This window comes from Cyprinodon tularosa, unplaced genomic scaffold (assembly GCF_016077235.1).
Source record: "Cyprinodon tularosa strain WSP-4 unplaced genomic scaffold, ASM1607723v1 ctg443, whole genome shotgun sequence".
In the NCBI taxonomy this organism is placed as follows: domain Eukaryota; kingdom Metazoa; phylum Chordata; class Actinopteri; order Cyprinodontiformes; family Cyprinodontidae; genus Cyprinodon; species Cyprinodon tularosa.
Window position 1 is genome coordinate 221,116 of NW_024039167.1, and position 13,390 is coordinate 234,505.

At 38.4% G+C, this 13,390-nt stretch overlaps 1 protein-coding gene across 1 annotated transcript in view; it reads right to left on the reverse strand.

Annotated features, from left to right (window-relative positions):
- Window positions 1–6,095: 6,095 nt before the first annotated feature.
- Window positions 6,096–13,390, reverse strand: part of rftn1a (raftlin, lipid raft linker 1a) — a 40,097-nt gene continuing 32,802 nt past the window's right edge. The window contains exons 5-10 of the mRNA XM_038300261.1: window positions 10,650–11,388; window positions 10,352–10,555; window positions 9,011–9,120; window positions 7,579–7,682; window positions 7,058–7,133; window positions 6,096–6,752 (exon numbers count right to left, since the gene is read on the reverse strand). Coding sequence (XP_038156189.1) covers window positions 6,336–6,752; window positions 7,058–7,133; window positions 7,579–7,682; window positions 9,011–9,120; window positions 10,352–10,555; window positions 10,650–11,388 — 1,650 coding nt within the window. The 3' untranslated portion in view covers window positions 6,096–6,335. The remainder of the gene's footprint in view (window positions 6,753–7,057; window positions 7,134–7,578; window positions 7,683–9,010; window positions 9,121–10,351; window positions 10,556–10,649; window positions 11,389–13,390) is intronic.

Genomic DNA, 13,390 nt, shown 5'->3' on the forward strand with positions numbered 1-13,390 from the left:
TTCCATGACATTGTTTACTTAACTCATAGCCTTGAATATAATGCTCCCACCCTTATTCTACAGAGCAGCAGCTAAAGTTTGGGCCTTACTGTCTGATTTAGTCAGCTTCACATTCATTAAAGATATGGGATTTCTGTGTTAATCTGTCATCTAAACTCTTGAGAACAGAGGAGATGAAATTTAAACCTTATAAAGTCACTATTTTATTTTTTTTTATCCTATACGTTGTGTAATTCTGAAAAGAAATGACTTCATCAGCCAATGCAACAATTTAAAACTATTTTGGCTGATGAGCTTGGCTTCATCCATGAGAGTAATTACATCTCACATCTTTTAAGTGAAAACTTGAGTCTCCCAAGTACTTGGCCAGCACCACATTCTCGTTTCCTCCCCCACAGAGCTCATCATCTGTGCAGTCTCTTCTTCTCCCGCACATCTTACACATGAGCAAACAGTTTTCCATCCCGACGCTCTGTAATGTAACCTCCAGGTGGTCTCTGATTGGCACGGATCGCTGATCGTCCCTGAGAGATGACAGCAAGCTTCCCACTGCCGTCTCTCAGCGAGGGTTGTAATTTTTCCTCTTTATGAAGATAACGTTGGACTGAAATGGAAGAAATAAACAAACTTTGAGGAAGTCTGGTTTTAAACACTTTATTGACCTTGCTGTTAACCAAGACCCAACTGTTACACCATTTATGCACTTCACTGCTAGTTCAGGAAACGAATAAAGAGCTGATTTCTAAACAACACATTCTTTGATGACTTATTGCAAATAAAACTTTTCTATTGCCTCCAGAGTTTGAAAATGTTGCTTTCGTTTAAAGAGCATATACCACACAAAGGTAAAGCTTTTAAATACAAGAACTATATATCTCCCCTGCTTTGCATTCTCCTGTTTTTTGTTGTAAATAGCTCATACATATGCTGGTACATAGAGCCTGTCGAGACTATAGAAGCAGTGAACCTATAAACTCCTCCTCTGCATGGTCTTAAATCCTTTAGGTATGACTAAAAGATTAACATTACATATCAGGTGAGCATCCCTATATAAAGGATTCTCTTTATTCCAACTCCTTTTTTTTATTTACCTGCTTTGATCTTTGGCTTCAGTAATGTTTCCACAAGCATCACGTTTCCCAAACTGGATTGGAGATTTTAATTATGTGGTAACGACTAGTTTTGCCATTCCATGAATTACATGAAGCCTCTCTGTTGTCTCTAGCTCTGACAGTGATGGGTCTGCTTCCTGGAGCTTGTTTTTTCCAAAGGACCTAATGTAACACTTTCTCATTTCCCTGCTATAAAGAAAGAGCTCATCTACCCCTGCTGTCTTCTTTACAAACACTGAAATTTTTTTTGTTCTGCAGATTACTTCTCATTATGTTCCAAACACTGATTTTATTGCCCTCTCTTAGCTGGGATTTTTCGATCTTTGCAGCCCACTGGTGACAGATTGTGCTGGTATTTAAAGTCCCTTGAATAAGCAGTGAATTTGCTACCATAGTTTAAAAATGAAACTAAAACCCAGGACACGACTTTACTGCCTGATCAAGACTATTGAGGCGTCTTTTTAATGAATTTCCCAATTACCATTGTCTGTTAATTCCTTAAGCAAACATCTAAACTGCAATGTTAAAAATAAATATACTGAACCCATTTTAATGCCACGGAAACATGGGTAATAACAAATGAGAACGTGTCTCTAACCACCAACACAAGCTCATTTGGAGTATACTGCATCCCCAGTAAAGCATTTACAATGCCTTACAAAACTGTTCACACCCTTTAAACTTTCTCAAATCTTGTTGTAAAACAATCAAAAGCTACAATGAATTTAATGAATTATGAAACCTATGTTAAGATCACAAATGGGACCTTTCAATTAATTGGATTGAACATTTCAAAAATCATGTAACTCTGGAGCACCTGCAGAAATCTGCAGAAAATAGAGTTGTTTGCTGCAATGTTTAAAGGACAGTTCTGGTCAGATTACACCAAAACTGATTTCATTTTTCACCTATGAGTATTTGAACCTGTTTGGCACTAAAGTTTCAATCCCCTAATCCTAATCCCTGAAACACAATTAACCTTATGGAAAAACATTGTAATGGTAGCATAATGCTGAGAGGATGGTGTTCAAAGACCAACAGGCAGAGTATCTATTTCTAGATGTGCAGCTATTAGACACACAGAAGGGCCACAGAAGACTTGTACCTTTATAACATGCTGGTCCTACAATACAAAGTATTGTGTGTCGCACATTTCAAATATATGTCAAACCTATTGTAAAAACTTTTTTCCCCACTTCCCAATAATGCAATAAACTCTTCCTGTACTGACCTGGCATGTGGAATACCTCAGGGCTCTGTTCTCGGGACACTTCCTTTTCCAATACACCTTTTTCCACTAGGAACTGATTTCAAATAAAGGATTTAAATCAATTTCTAGCCTGATGGCAGTGGCGGTTCTAGACCAAATGTACCATGGGGCCGGGAGGGGGCCAGCGTGTTTTCATGGGGGCGCAGAAAAGCATGAAACAAACGAACAGGGCTAGGGATTCAAACATATTAAGAGAGCTGCATGAAGTTAGATTTCCATTGAATTAGGTTTAATTAAAATTCTGTCTTCCAACAGAAAACATTTATTTTTGGGTTGAAAATGTTGGATTATTGTTAAAATCAAAATCTCTTAGCATAGCAAAAAAGCAACTCAAAAACAATTGTAGCTAAATAAATATCTAAAAGATCAAATAAATGAAGTTATTGGGAAAATTAGGTCAATATACAGTCCTAATTTAGTAATTTTACATATTTCTAACTTAATTTAAGTGAAAATTACAGCTTTCTATAAAATCAAAATAAGAACTCAAGAAAAGCTTATAAATTCAGCTGTAAAAATTATTTTTTACGGCTGAATAGTATTTTTTTTTTTTTTTTTTTTATGTTTTTAAAAAACATTTAGTAGATGAAAACTCAGACCCTATCTGGGACCCTATCTCAATACCACTGAAGCCTTATGCATTGTCCCCCTGTTGGCCCCTGTCTAGAACCGCCCATGCCTGATAGCTGTCAGATCTGCTTCCCTATATCTCAGTCTGAGGTTCACCTCTGACATAAAACCATGGATGGCATTTTAATCAAAATGAAATATATCTTTTTTTCAGTCCAAAATCCTCCACCAGTTCCTTCTGCTGATTTGTTTTTCACTCTAAACCCGTCATTTGACTTTAGTTCCCTCATGTTTAATAACCACATTAACTGTGGTAAAAATCTCCATTTTTCATCTTAGACGTCTATGATTGATTCCCTTCTTCACAGACATAACTTGAAATAGATTATCCATGCTTACAGCCTCCTGGCTGGATTATTTTAACCTTCTATGGAGTTCTTTTAGTTTTCAACACTTTTCAACATCCTTGTCCAAAATGCTGCATCCTTATATACCTTGTTGTACCTCAGATCCACTAACCAGATGCTGCTGGAGGTTCCTAAATCACAGAACAAATGGAGAAGCTTTTTCTGTTGTGTCCCTGAAGTGGTGGAATGATTCACCTCTGCATATGAGACAGGCTTCATTGGCTGAGAATATTTCAATCTCACTTTTTGCCTTTTTAAACATTATGAGTCTAACATTGAATGTCTGTCTTAGCCTAAAATTAACGGTGTAGTGGTCATTTTTCTACCTTTGTTTCCATGTTTTTCGTGCACCTGTGCTGCATTTGGTCAACCATGTGTTATACAAATAAACATGGTATAGTTTGCACAGATTTAATTTGATCTCCGAAAACATTAACGATTGTGGCTGTAACAAAACGAATTTAAAAATCCAAGGCAGCAAGACATTTTTGATGGAAACTGAGTGTAATTTACAAAAATAAATACTGAGTCTAGTTACCTGTAAACTCCAAAACGGGATCCTCACCTTTTACAGTTTCATATTAACGATACGTTGACAACCTGTACTACAACTGAAAGCTCAATCTTTATTTACATAAAACATTTTTGAAAGGGTTAAACTCCCAAACCATCCTGCACGTGTTTCTCATCGGGGGTCATTTCTCTATTCTACAGTTTTAGTCTTTTTGGACCCCACTGTGTTGTAAAAACCAAGCAGCTTGCCAATGGATGTTTAATACCAATCACTCTTTATTTTTTAACCCTTTTTTTGTTGATCTTTCATACCTGCTTTGACATCTGTTGTCTAAGTCATCTGCTTATTAAGGTCATTTTCTTTAAACGCTTATGGTTACAGATGAGGTTATGTGGACTAATAGATATTGTCGACCAGCGAGAAGTTTCTCAGCTATATTTCATAAAAATCAACTGGCTCAAAAATAGATTAGAACTACAACCACGTGGTTTGGGTTGCAATAGAACATTTTTAGAAAATAATGTTTATATAGAGTGAGTTATACAAGTAAGTTGAGGGATTTTTGGAGTTTAAAGTGGGAGATGGTATAAGGCAAATTAACCTGCTATTATTTTGCACTATGGATATCTTATAAGACCTAAATAGACAGCAAATGTAAAAAAAAAGAACATGAAAAAGAAACTCCTATTTAAGGCATTGGCTTAAAAAGTTGTATAGCTTTGTACAGTGAGTCTTGACTTTTTTCTTTTTTTTTTTTTATAAAAACATTAAACACAAGAAGGCAGAAATGTCTGCAGCACACTTTTAGGAATTCAGAGCTTTGGCATCTGAACGGAACATAAATGTACTAGAGTTCCCTAAAGAGGCATTTGGCCCCTTACAGATTTCTTATCGTTTTACACTGACAAGTTTCAGATCATCAAACCATTTTTTTCCCCCATCTCAGATGAAGATATCTGAAAACTGCCATGCATTTGAAAGTGGGAAGGAGTCTTTTTTATTTTAGGAGTTTTGGCGAACTCTTTTTTTTGTTTTTTTGCAGAAAGTTTATTTCAGCCACACTGTATGGAGTTATTTTAATGTTTTGTCAAAAAAAAAAAAAAAAAAAAACATTTCTTTGAGTCTTTGCTCTCGATTCAGGATTTTTCTCTAGATGTGAAAAGCGCGCCTGTGTTTCTATTGGCCAGGTTTGACAGAATTAACAGGTTTTTCATATTGAGAGAAAAATCCTGAATCAAGAACAAAGACTTTTTTGGTTAAGTGAGGCAAAAAAAAAAAAAGTTTTAAGAGAGAAATAATTTTCCAAATGTCAATTTATCTTTTATTCTGTGACAAAATATTTTCTCTCAAAACGTTTCCATCCGTCTCAAAGTACATAACTTTTTGCCATCAGAATGAATATGTGTTCTCTCCAATATATTTATTTTACCTGTAAAATGATTTTCCCCTTGTAAATCGCCTTTTTCTTCAATTTAATAAATATACAAAAAAATAACTGGACGGTTATCCAGCATCAGTTGCTTTTATATGGTAATTATGCAGCTTTTCAGTCAGGGTGCATAACCAGAGTGGTAACAGACCAACGGTAACAAACCAAAGGCCAAACTTTCTCCTTCCAGGTACAGGTCTGTCCTATATTGATGTCTGCATTGCTGCTGCACTCCCTGCATAATCAGGGTTTTTCCTAACCAGAAACAATCAGTTGACAGCCCAGTTTGGCTCCTTCCCAAAGATCATGATGCAGCTTACTGATCAGGAGACAGACTGACCCACAGCAGGGCCCGCAGAGAACTAAAGAGCCAATCAGCAGGCAAAGCCCAGAGCATTAAGCAACATTTCAACAGCAGCAACCAGAATACAAAGAGGAACCAGGACCACCAGATCATCAGCACAGCACTCAGTTTATGCTGCATACGTCCAGAAAAAGGTGTGTTTCCCCAAACCACCGCTCATCCAGGTAATGACACTTTGTCTCTCTTTCACCAGGAGAAATGATTCAGAAACATTAAATCTGAAACAAATGGACTGAAACAAACCAGAACCTACACTTTACGTAAATCCTCCCTTCTACATTACACGTCCATCTTTTATTTTTCTATTTTGAAAATACAAGTTATTTTTTTCATTGTTTTTAAAGTATGTCTGTGTATTATATGTGTGTTTGGGGCTGGTGTCTAAAGAAAACTTTATAATGGTCACGTCATGACAATAAAAACTCTTAATTTATAATTTAACAAGTGGAAAGATTATTTACTTGGTACTAAGTTAGAATATCATTACTTAAAAGCTGCACTTTGCATTTACTCAGGTTAACAAAACAAAAAGGGAAAAACAGAAATACTTTTCCACAGCACAGTTTTTGCTCGACTCTGCCTTTTTTTAGGAACTCAAACCATTAAAACACTTTTTTTTTATGGGAGGATAACCAGGTTTCTGATTGCTTGGTTCCCACAAACTTCATGTCAACAAACTCCGGAGAATAGCTGCTGTTTAATCCGCTCCTCCACCCTGACCTTCTCCTTTAACCCCCGCTCATCAACTGGACAGATATCCATCCATTTCACCACCTGCTCCTGTCTGGGCGCCAGGATGGCGTCCACATCAGTTTCCTCCTCTTGATGTTCAACAGAAGCCCTGCGCTCCAACAGAAGGGAGAACGCCTTTTGATGCCCATCCTCTCCGCTCTTCTGAAGGCTCGCTATTTTGCTCCTTCCGCCGTGCCCTCTCTTCCTCCCCTCTACCACTGCCTCGTCTTCCTCTTCGTTGATCCTCAGCCTGTCCATCTCAGTCTCTATCACGAGGGACTTGTTCTCCTGCTCGTCTAACGCCTCCCCGGCTGAGTGTTTCTTTGCTTTACTGCGACCTCTGAGGTTCAGCATCTGAAATCAAACAGACACGTTTGAGATTGTTTCCTGCTTTGTGTCATGTCTTTTCTTTCGCATCTCCCCAGACACCTGACAAATCACAACAAAGCCTTGTTCTCTGATGCTTCTTTCCTGTACAGTTTGAGGCCAACTACTTTCCTATTATTAGACTTGTTTGGGGTTTTATATTTGCTGTACATCCCATATTTAGAAAAGTACAGCTTTTTTTTTGTAATGCCACCTCCTGTGACATAAAGTCACTTGCACTCAAGGCACAACAGAGAAAACGGATGGATTTGCTATAAAGACAAAAGACGAACCTTGAAGTCTTTTCTCCTGCGTTGCAAAATGGGTCTCTGAAGAAAAAGGATTTGCTTAGTCGACAAACTTCCATCACTGCAAAAAGAAGAGAGAAGCCCTTTAATGAACGTTACCCATCATATTGTAATTCAGGGAGCCTACATTAACGCCACACACGCTGAGATCCAGTCTCTGCTTCCTGCAGTTTCTAAAGTGACAGGTTAAAAAACAAAAGCAGTTCAGAGATGGCTTTTTTTTTTCTTTGCTTGTTTGTTCGCAGAAGGCAACAGATTTCAAAAGCTTTTTCATGTTGAGACGGGCATATGATCAGGATTTGTCAGATCTGGCGCCATCTGTCCTTCACATCCGCGTTTTAGTGTCAGTCCTGCTCCCGAAAGGAACGAGAACAACAACATGTTAGATGAGAAGAATCAACAATCAAGCAGAGCCGTAATTAGACCCGGATACGTCTAGCAGACATTTGTCAACAAGATTAAAAGTGGAATATTTCTTCACCTATAATTTTGGAAGCGTTAGGTACCTGTTTGTTCTGACAATGGGTGTTGGCAGCACACACATCAGTCTCCATCCATATGGAGCTAAGGACTGGAGCAGAGGGATGTAGTCCGTCTTCACCACAACACCCTGAAAAGGGCCATGGTCATTAAATGCATACAAGAAGAAAATATCCACATTAAAGGATTGGTCAGTAGTTTGTGTAGCTTCCTTTTTTCGTTTTCTATAATGCATTTGGACACTAAAATATGTGGAGTCAAGTATGACCCATCACATCCAAATTTTTCTGAGGTTCTTCATTGCAATGAGGCTAAATTCTGCTATATGGTGAAACACAGTGACCCTGTTCACAGAGAAGGGAGTTTAGCATCACAACAAGAAGGAAAGATCAAAAACAGTTTGAAGCATGACTGAAACTTCTTCTGCAAAATTTATGAACCAGATGTTCTTAGTTTAATAATCAGAGGACACAATGACCGAAGATAGCCTAAAGAACACTGCCCAAAGTATCAAGCATAGTGGTGGCAGCATCATGCTGAGGGTCTGTTTTGTCTCCGGTGGTAGTGGTAAGCAGATTGGATTACAAATTAATTTGTTCATTCTTCTTTTTTTCCTTCTTTCTGTCTTGAAAAACAAATGTGGTGCAACAAGGACGTTTATGAGAAGCCTCACCCAGTTATAAATAGTCTTTGTTGTGGCTGCATTTTCTTTTCTTTAAACGTAGCCTCTATTATATTTTGTATTAAAATCGTTGACTTGTATTTTTAAAGCATTACGTGCAGGTTAGTCATGGCGTTGGACGCTGCTTGCGTTTTGCTTGACAGCTGGCACGGCTTTATAATAGTGACTACTAGTGACTGCAGCTCTGTTTTCTTCACATTTAAAAAAAGAACCTGTTGAATATTTATTTACTCAGTTATTCATTTGATTTGCAGTAATCTGACCTAGTCAAATGCGAGACATTGTTTCAGTCTGTGGGACATTGGGACAGAGGTGAAAAATTAACCACGTCCCACATAGATCAGGACATCTGCTCACTCAATGCTTAGAATGAGCCACTATGCACACCACAGGTGAATAAGTGAAATGTAAGAGATGTCATCCGGCCTTCAATTATATTAAAGCTACTTTTGGAAAAGAGAATGAGGATAAGCCTCTGCGATAAACTGACCTCAGCTTACAAATAAATATATTTAATCAAATATTCCTACAGCAATATTTTTATATCGGGGACTGGATCTATATATCTGACCCTGTGTGAATTGGATCCATTTACAAATATTAGGCATTTTTTTATCTCAATTTATAGAAACTGCACAGTTTTTCATATATATTACTTAAAGAAGAAAGTTTCAGATAGCATTCTGCCTAAAGAAATTCAGGCTCTCTTCATTCCGCTTTTTTCTTCACAAAACTTGTGCAAAATTTGTCTCCCCAGCACAAAAACCAGAACTCACATCTATAACAGTCCACTGCTCAACCACGATGGCGTCATAGGAGGTGTCTGTGGTGTCCTCCACGGAGCTCTGGAAGATGAAAACGCTATCCACAGATGAGACTCCAGGGACTGGAAACAAGCAGTCACAGACAAACACAGGAGGATGTAAGTGATTCAAACCTAGAGAGCTTTAGATTAAGCCTAGATCTTTCATGTGCAGCTGAGGTCAGCTGAGTCAGGTTGTAGATTTAGGGTTGATGTGTATCCCATCCACTACTCAACAGGGATTTTCTCATTGAATCAGACTCAGTTAAGGAACATTTTTAGGTTGCATCTGGATGGTATAGAAACTATAAGGCTGTAATAAGCAATAAACTTATAAGAAAAAAAGATTTCCTTTCTTCCTGTGATCATCTAGCATCAAAGCAATTATCTCAGCATAATCCTAGATTTTGATCAAGAAATGGGTTACAGCTTTCTCAGCATGAAGATATTTCATTCTACAAGCCTCATTAACCTAAATTACCTTGCAAAGGTGCACATACCTCTTGTTCGTTTTTAAGATGTGATATTATCACAGCAAAACCTAAATGTATCTCATTGGGATTTTTATGAGAGAACATTGGAGAACAGACAGCTTGATTTAAACCAAGGAACACAGCAGACGGATCAGAGAGGAAGTTCCAGAGAATTATAAAACAATATACCAACTGTTCAATCTATCTTAAAATGGAAACTATGACACAATCTCAATCCAACTAAGACAAGGCTGTCCACTCCAGCTGCTTGGAGATGCACCCATTAGGCTTGCAACAACTCTTAGTATAAATGGGAGAATCTCTTGGTAGGCAACTATTTGCTTTGTACCCTAAAGAGCAAAATACAGGGAAAATTGAATTAAAACAAGTTTTGAGATTGCAGAAGAGTTAAAACAAAAACTGTCAATCGGGCCTGCATTAGAATTAATCATGTCATGGCTTAGTTAAAACACAACAGGCTGAACTAATGCCAATCTATTTGACAGAGCATGGGTTATTTTGCAAACAAGATTGTCTACAAAAGAGATTTTTTTATAGATTTATAAATGTGCAACACAAGTAGACACACAACCCATAGAATGTACAATAGAAGATGAGACTGAAGAGGACTGAATAAAAGCATGTCCCTCACTTTTAAGATTTCTATTTGTAAAAAAACAAATAAAATAACTAAAATAACAGACTTTCTGATGGTCAGATGCAAGTTTGTAAGTTTGTAAACTAAAAATAAAGAAAATATAAGAAAGACACTTTATTGGACTATGCTATTAAAAGATGTCCTGATGCCCGGAACAATGAATAGAAAATGCTAAAAGACAAACCATGATCATCTGTGAGGTGAAAAAACCCATCAATGAGCTGCGCTCCGCTGCTAAAATGCTGAGTCATGTGGTCGAGCCAGTTTGCATCAATGTCTGTGATTGCCTCCCTCTCCTTCTGCACATGCAGAGGCACCCGGAGAGAGTAGAACCTCAGGGAGGTGTCGGGCTCTTCCGTGTGGTTGTACAGCGCAAACAGCTGCATCCCTGCAGACATGAGAGCAACAAATCAGAAAGATTAAGTAGAGAGAAAGGCCTGCCTGTCTAATTTGAGAACCAAAACAACCTCCTGCTTACTTACTAGCCTGCGTCGGTGGTGAAGTTGAACCCGTGTCATTCCCAGAATTCTTCAGCTTGATGTGGTTGTTGTTCTGTGTTGTCACGTGTCTTTGTCCATCTGCTTGAGTTAAGTCAGATCTTCTGTCATGCTTACGGTCCAATTCTGGAGAGCTGAGCCAGCTGTCTGGGCTGGAGACCCTCCTTTCCTTCTGTTTGGATAGGCTGAGATGTTTCTCTGTAGACTCAGTGCAGTGCTGTTTAATCCCATGTAATCTACACTCCTGCAGCCTTGTTGTGACTGCTGTTTCTGGTAGACTTGACCATTTTCCCCAGACTTCTGTAGTTTTATGAGCATCAGATTTGATGTGGATATGAGGTTTATTGCAGTCTATGGCTACAGTTTGTGAAGTTATTAATTGATCACCAAGCTCATCTGGGTTATGAGTAAAGTCTGCAGTGTGCTTCAGATTACTGAGGTCTGGTGGTCTGAAAATCGAGGAGACTTGGTCCTGTTTGACACCCTCTACACCCCTCCGATCCATCTCTTCAGAATCACAGCAACAGAGATCAGCATCTTCACCAATAGGATTTGGTCTAGTTGGGCTTGTTTTGGTGCTAAAAGGCTGTCGATGTATCGGTGATGGGCTTGAATGCAAGGATGATAGCTCCTCTGGGTCCCAGTGACCCCAAAAATACGGTCCTCCACCTGGCTGCTGGAGAAACCCCACAAACATGGACCCTTGTTCGGCCACATCCTGGATCTGTAAAACAGACAGACTCATTGTAATCACAGAATTACTTGAGCAGAGGAAGTCCGCTTTTTTCCCCATTTGTTTATAAGAGGAGGTCCATTTCCAGTGCCCAAAGGAGTTCCTCAGGATCCCACATTAGGATCCCTGCGCTCTACTGTATGTAAATATTAATAATAACAAAAATATATAAGATTCTCTCCAACTGCTGTTTTTATTTAGATGACTCAGTCATCTTCTCCTTAGAGCAGTAATGACTTAGTTACTGACTTTCCTTAGATGATATGTAGACCCATGATAAAAGGACACTAATTGGAGAATATCTGCCAAACCTCGGAGTCAGACAAATGCTTTGTTAACTTGTTTGCTCTTAAAAATAACTTAGGACAGTAAATGATTCAAAACTAAGACTTTTGTTGAGTCACTTGCTTTTCTCACTTGTTCCTGGGTTGGAAAAGCCCACTGAACTAGCAAAGTGATACAGGTCAGCTGATGCAAGAGCCACAGATGGGGTGTTGCATATCAGACGTTTAAAATTATGACTCCCATCCTTTGGATGTAGGCACACTTGTTATTAAGGTTAGTTAGAATCTTGATTAACTAATTTAATCTTATTTCCTTTCTTTTCTTTAACCTTTATTTTACCAGGAAGTCCCTTGAGATAAAATCTCTTTTTCGAGGGAGACCTTATTACAGATTCATAGGTCCTGGTTTTTTTAAAGTTTATCTTTTTTTTGTACTCGAAAGCTGAAATGTTTCACCAGACGATGATCTCTTCTGTTGAACAGATAAATCTAAATCTACAGCTATCAATAGTCACCATATACTGTAACTTTCCTATTCTCTCCCTCTTTTTTAGTTTCATTTAGCAAAACCTTCGACTGCTTTATTTAAAAAAATATTGGTTTATATTTCAAATGAATCTCAGAACTATTATGATCCAAATTGTTCACTGATACTGTTCAATACTGTCTTCCTTCTGCTTTAAATTACATTTTATTTCTGTTTCTGTTTAGAGTTAAAATCTATCAAGAAAAAACAACAGTCGTAACTTGAAACCTGTGGGGGGGGGGGGGTTGCAAGAGAAGACTTACCCTGCTCCGTGTTTTCTCTTTTTTGGGGACAATGTTTTCTCTGTTCATTTGGTTGTGGTGAACATCAGTTATGGTTATAGTCTGTTACATTTATTTCTATGTGTGAAAGGGCGTCTTTCAAAGGAGCACAAATGAATTTGTTGCGTCGCCTCCTTTCATTCTAACAAACAAAGCCTAATTTACACACAAACAAAGGCTGACAGACGCAAGGTGGGTATTCTTCATAATAAAAGCCCACCTAATCAACTGCAAAGATCAAATATTCAAATGACAAAGGGACCTCATTATCTGTACACATTCATGTGGCACTGTGTTAGCTGCCCCCCTCCCACCGTGCTCAGGCGGTTAATTGTCAGTTGATATTTAGGCTGACAGTTTTGGGCGGACTCGACAGGGGAGAGAAAATCAGATTGCTTGAACTGCCGCAAAACAATAATGAGGCACATCTTCCCCTATCACCCACTATTTTTGATATTTCACTCATCCATGAAAGCAGGTTGCAACTCTGAACTGCTTTCTCCAGCACCCACAGACATAATTTACAGACACCAGTACTGGTTTATCAGATCAGCATGTCCACAGGGATGCTAGGTGTGGGCAGGCCAGTTTAGTACTGGAAAAACAGAAGTATAAGATTTCAAAACGCGCACACACAAACCATGTGTCCTCTCTTTCTCTAGGTTTCCTTTGGCTCTTATCACAAACTCTCTCTGGCAGCTTGGGATCTGATTGGTTATTCATGTCACGCTGCCGAAGCCTATCACATTATGCTCAGTGATGTGCATTTCCATCCAATCAGGTTTTTCTTTTGTGCTCGCTGGGTGTTCAGATGCAAATCTATTCAATAGAGCACATTTTCATTTCCCAATGTAGAGCTGCTGGCAAATTCATGAGCAGAGACACTGAGAGGAAGTTTAACA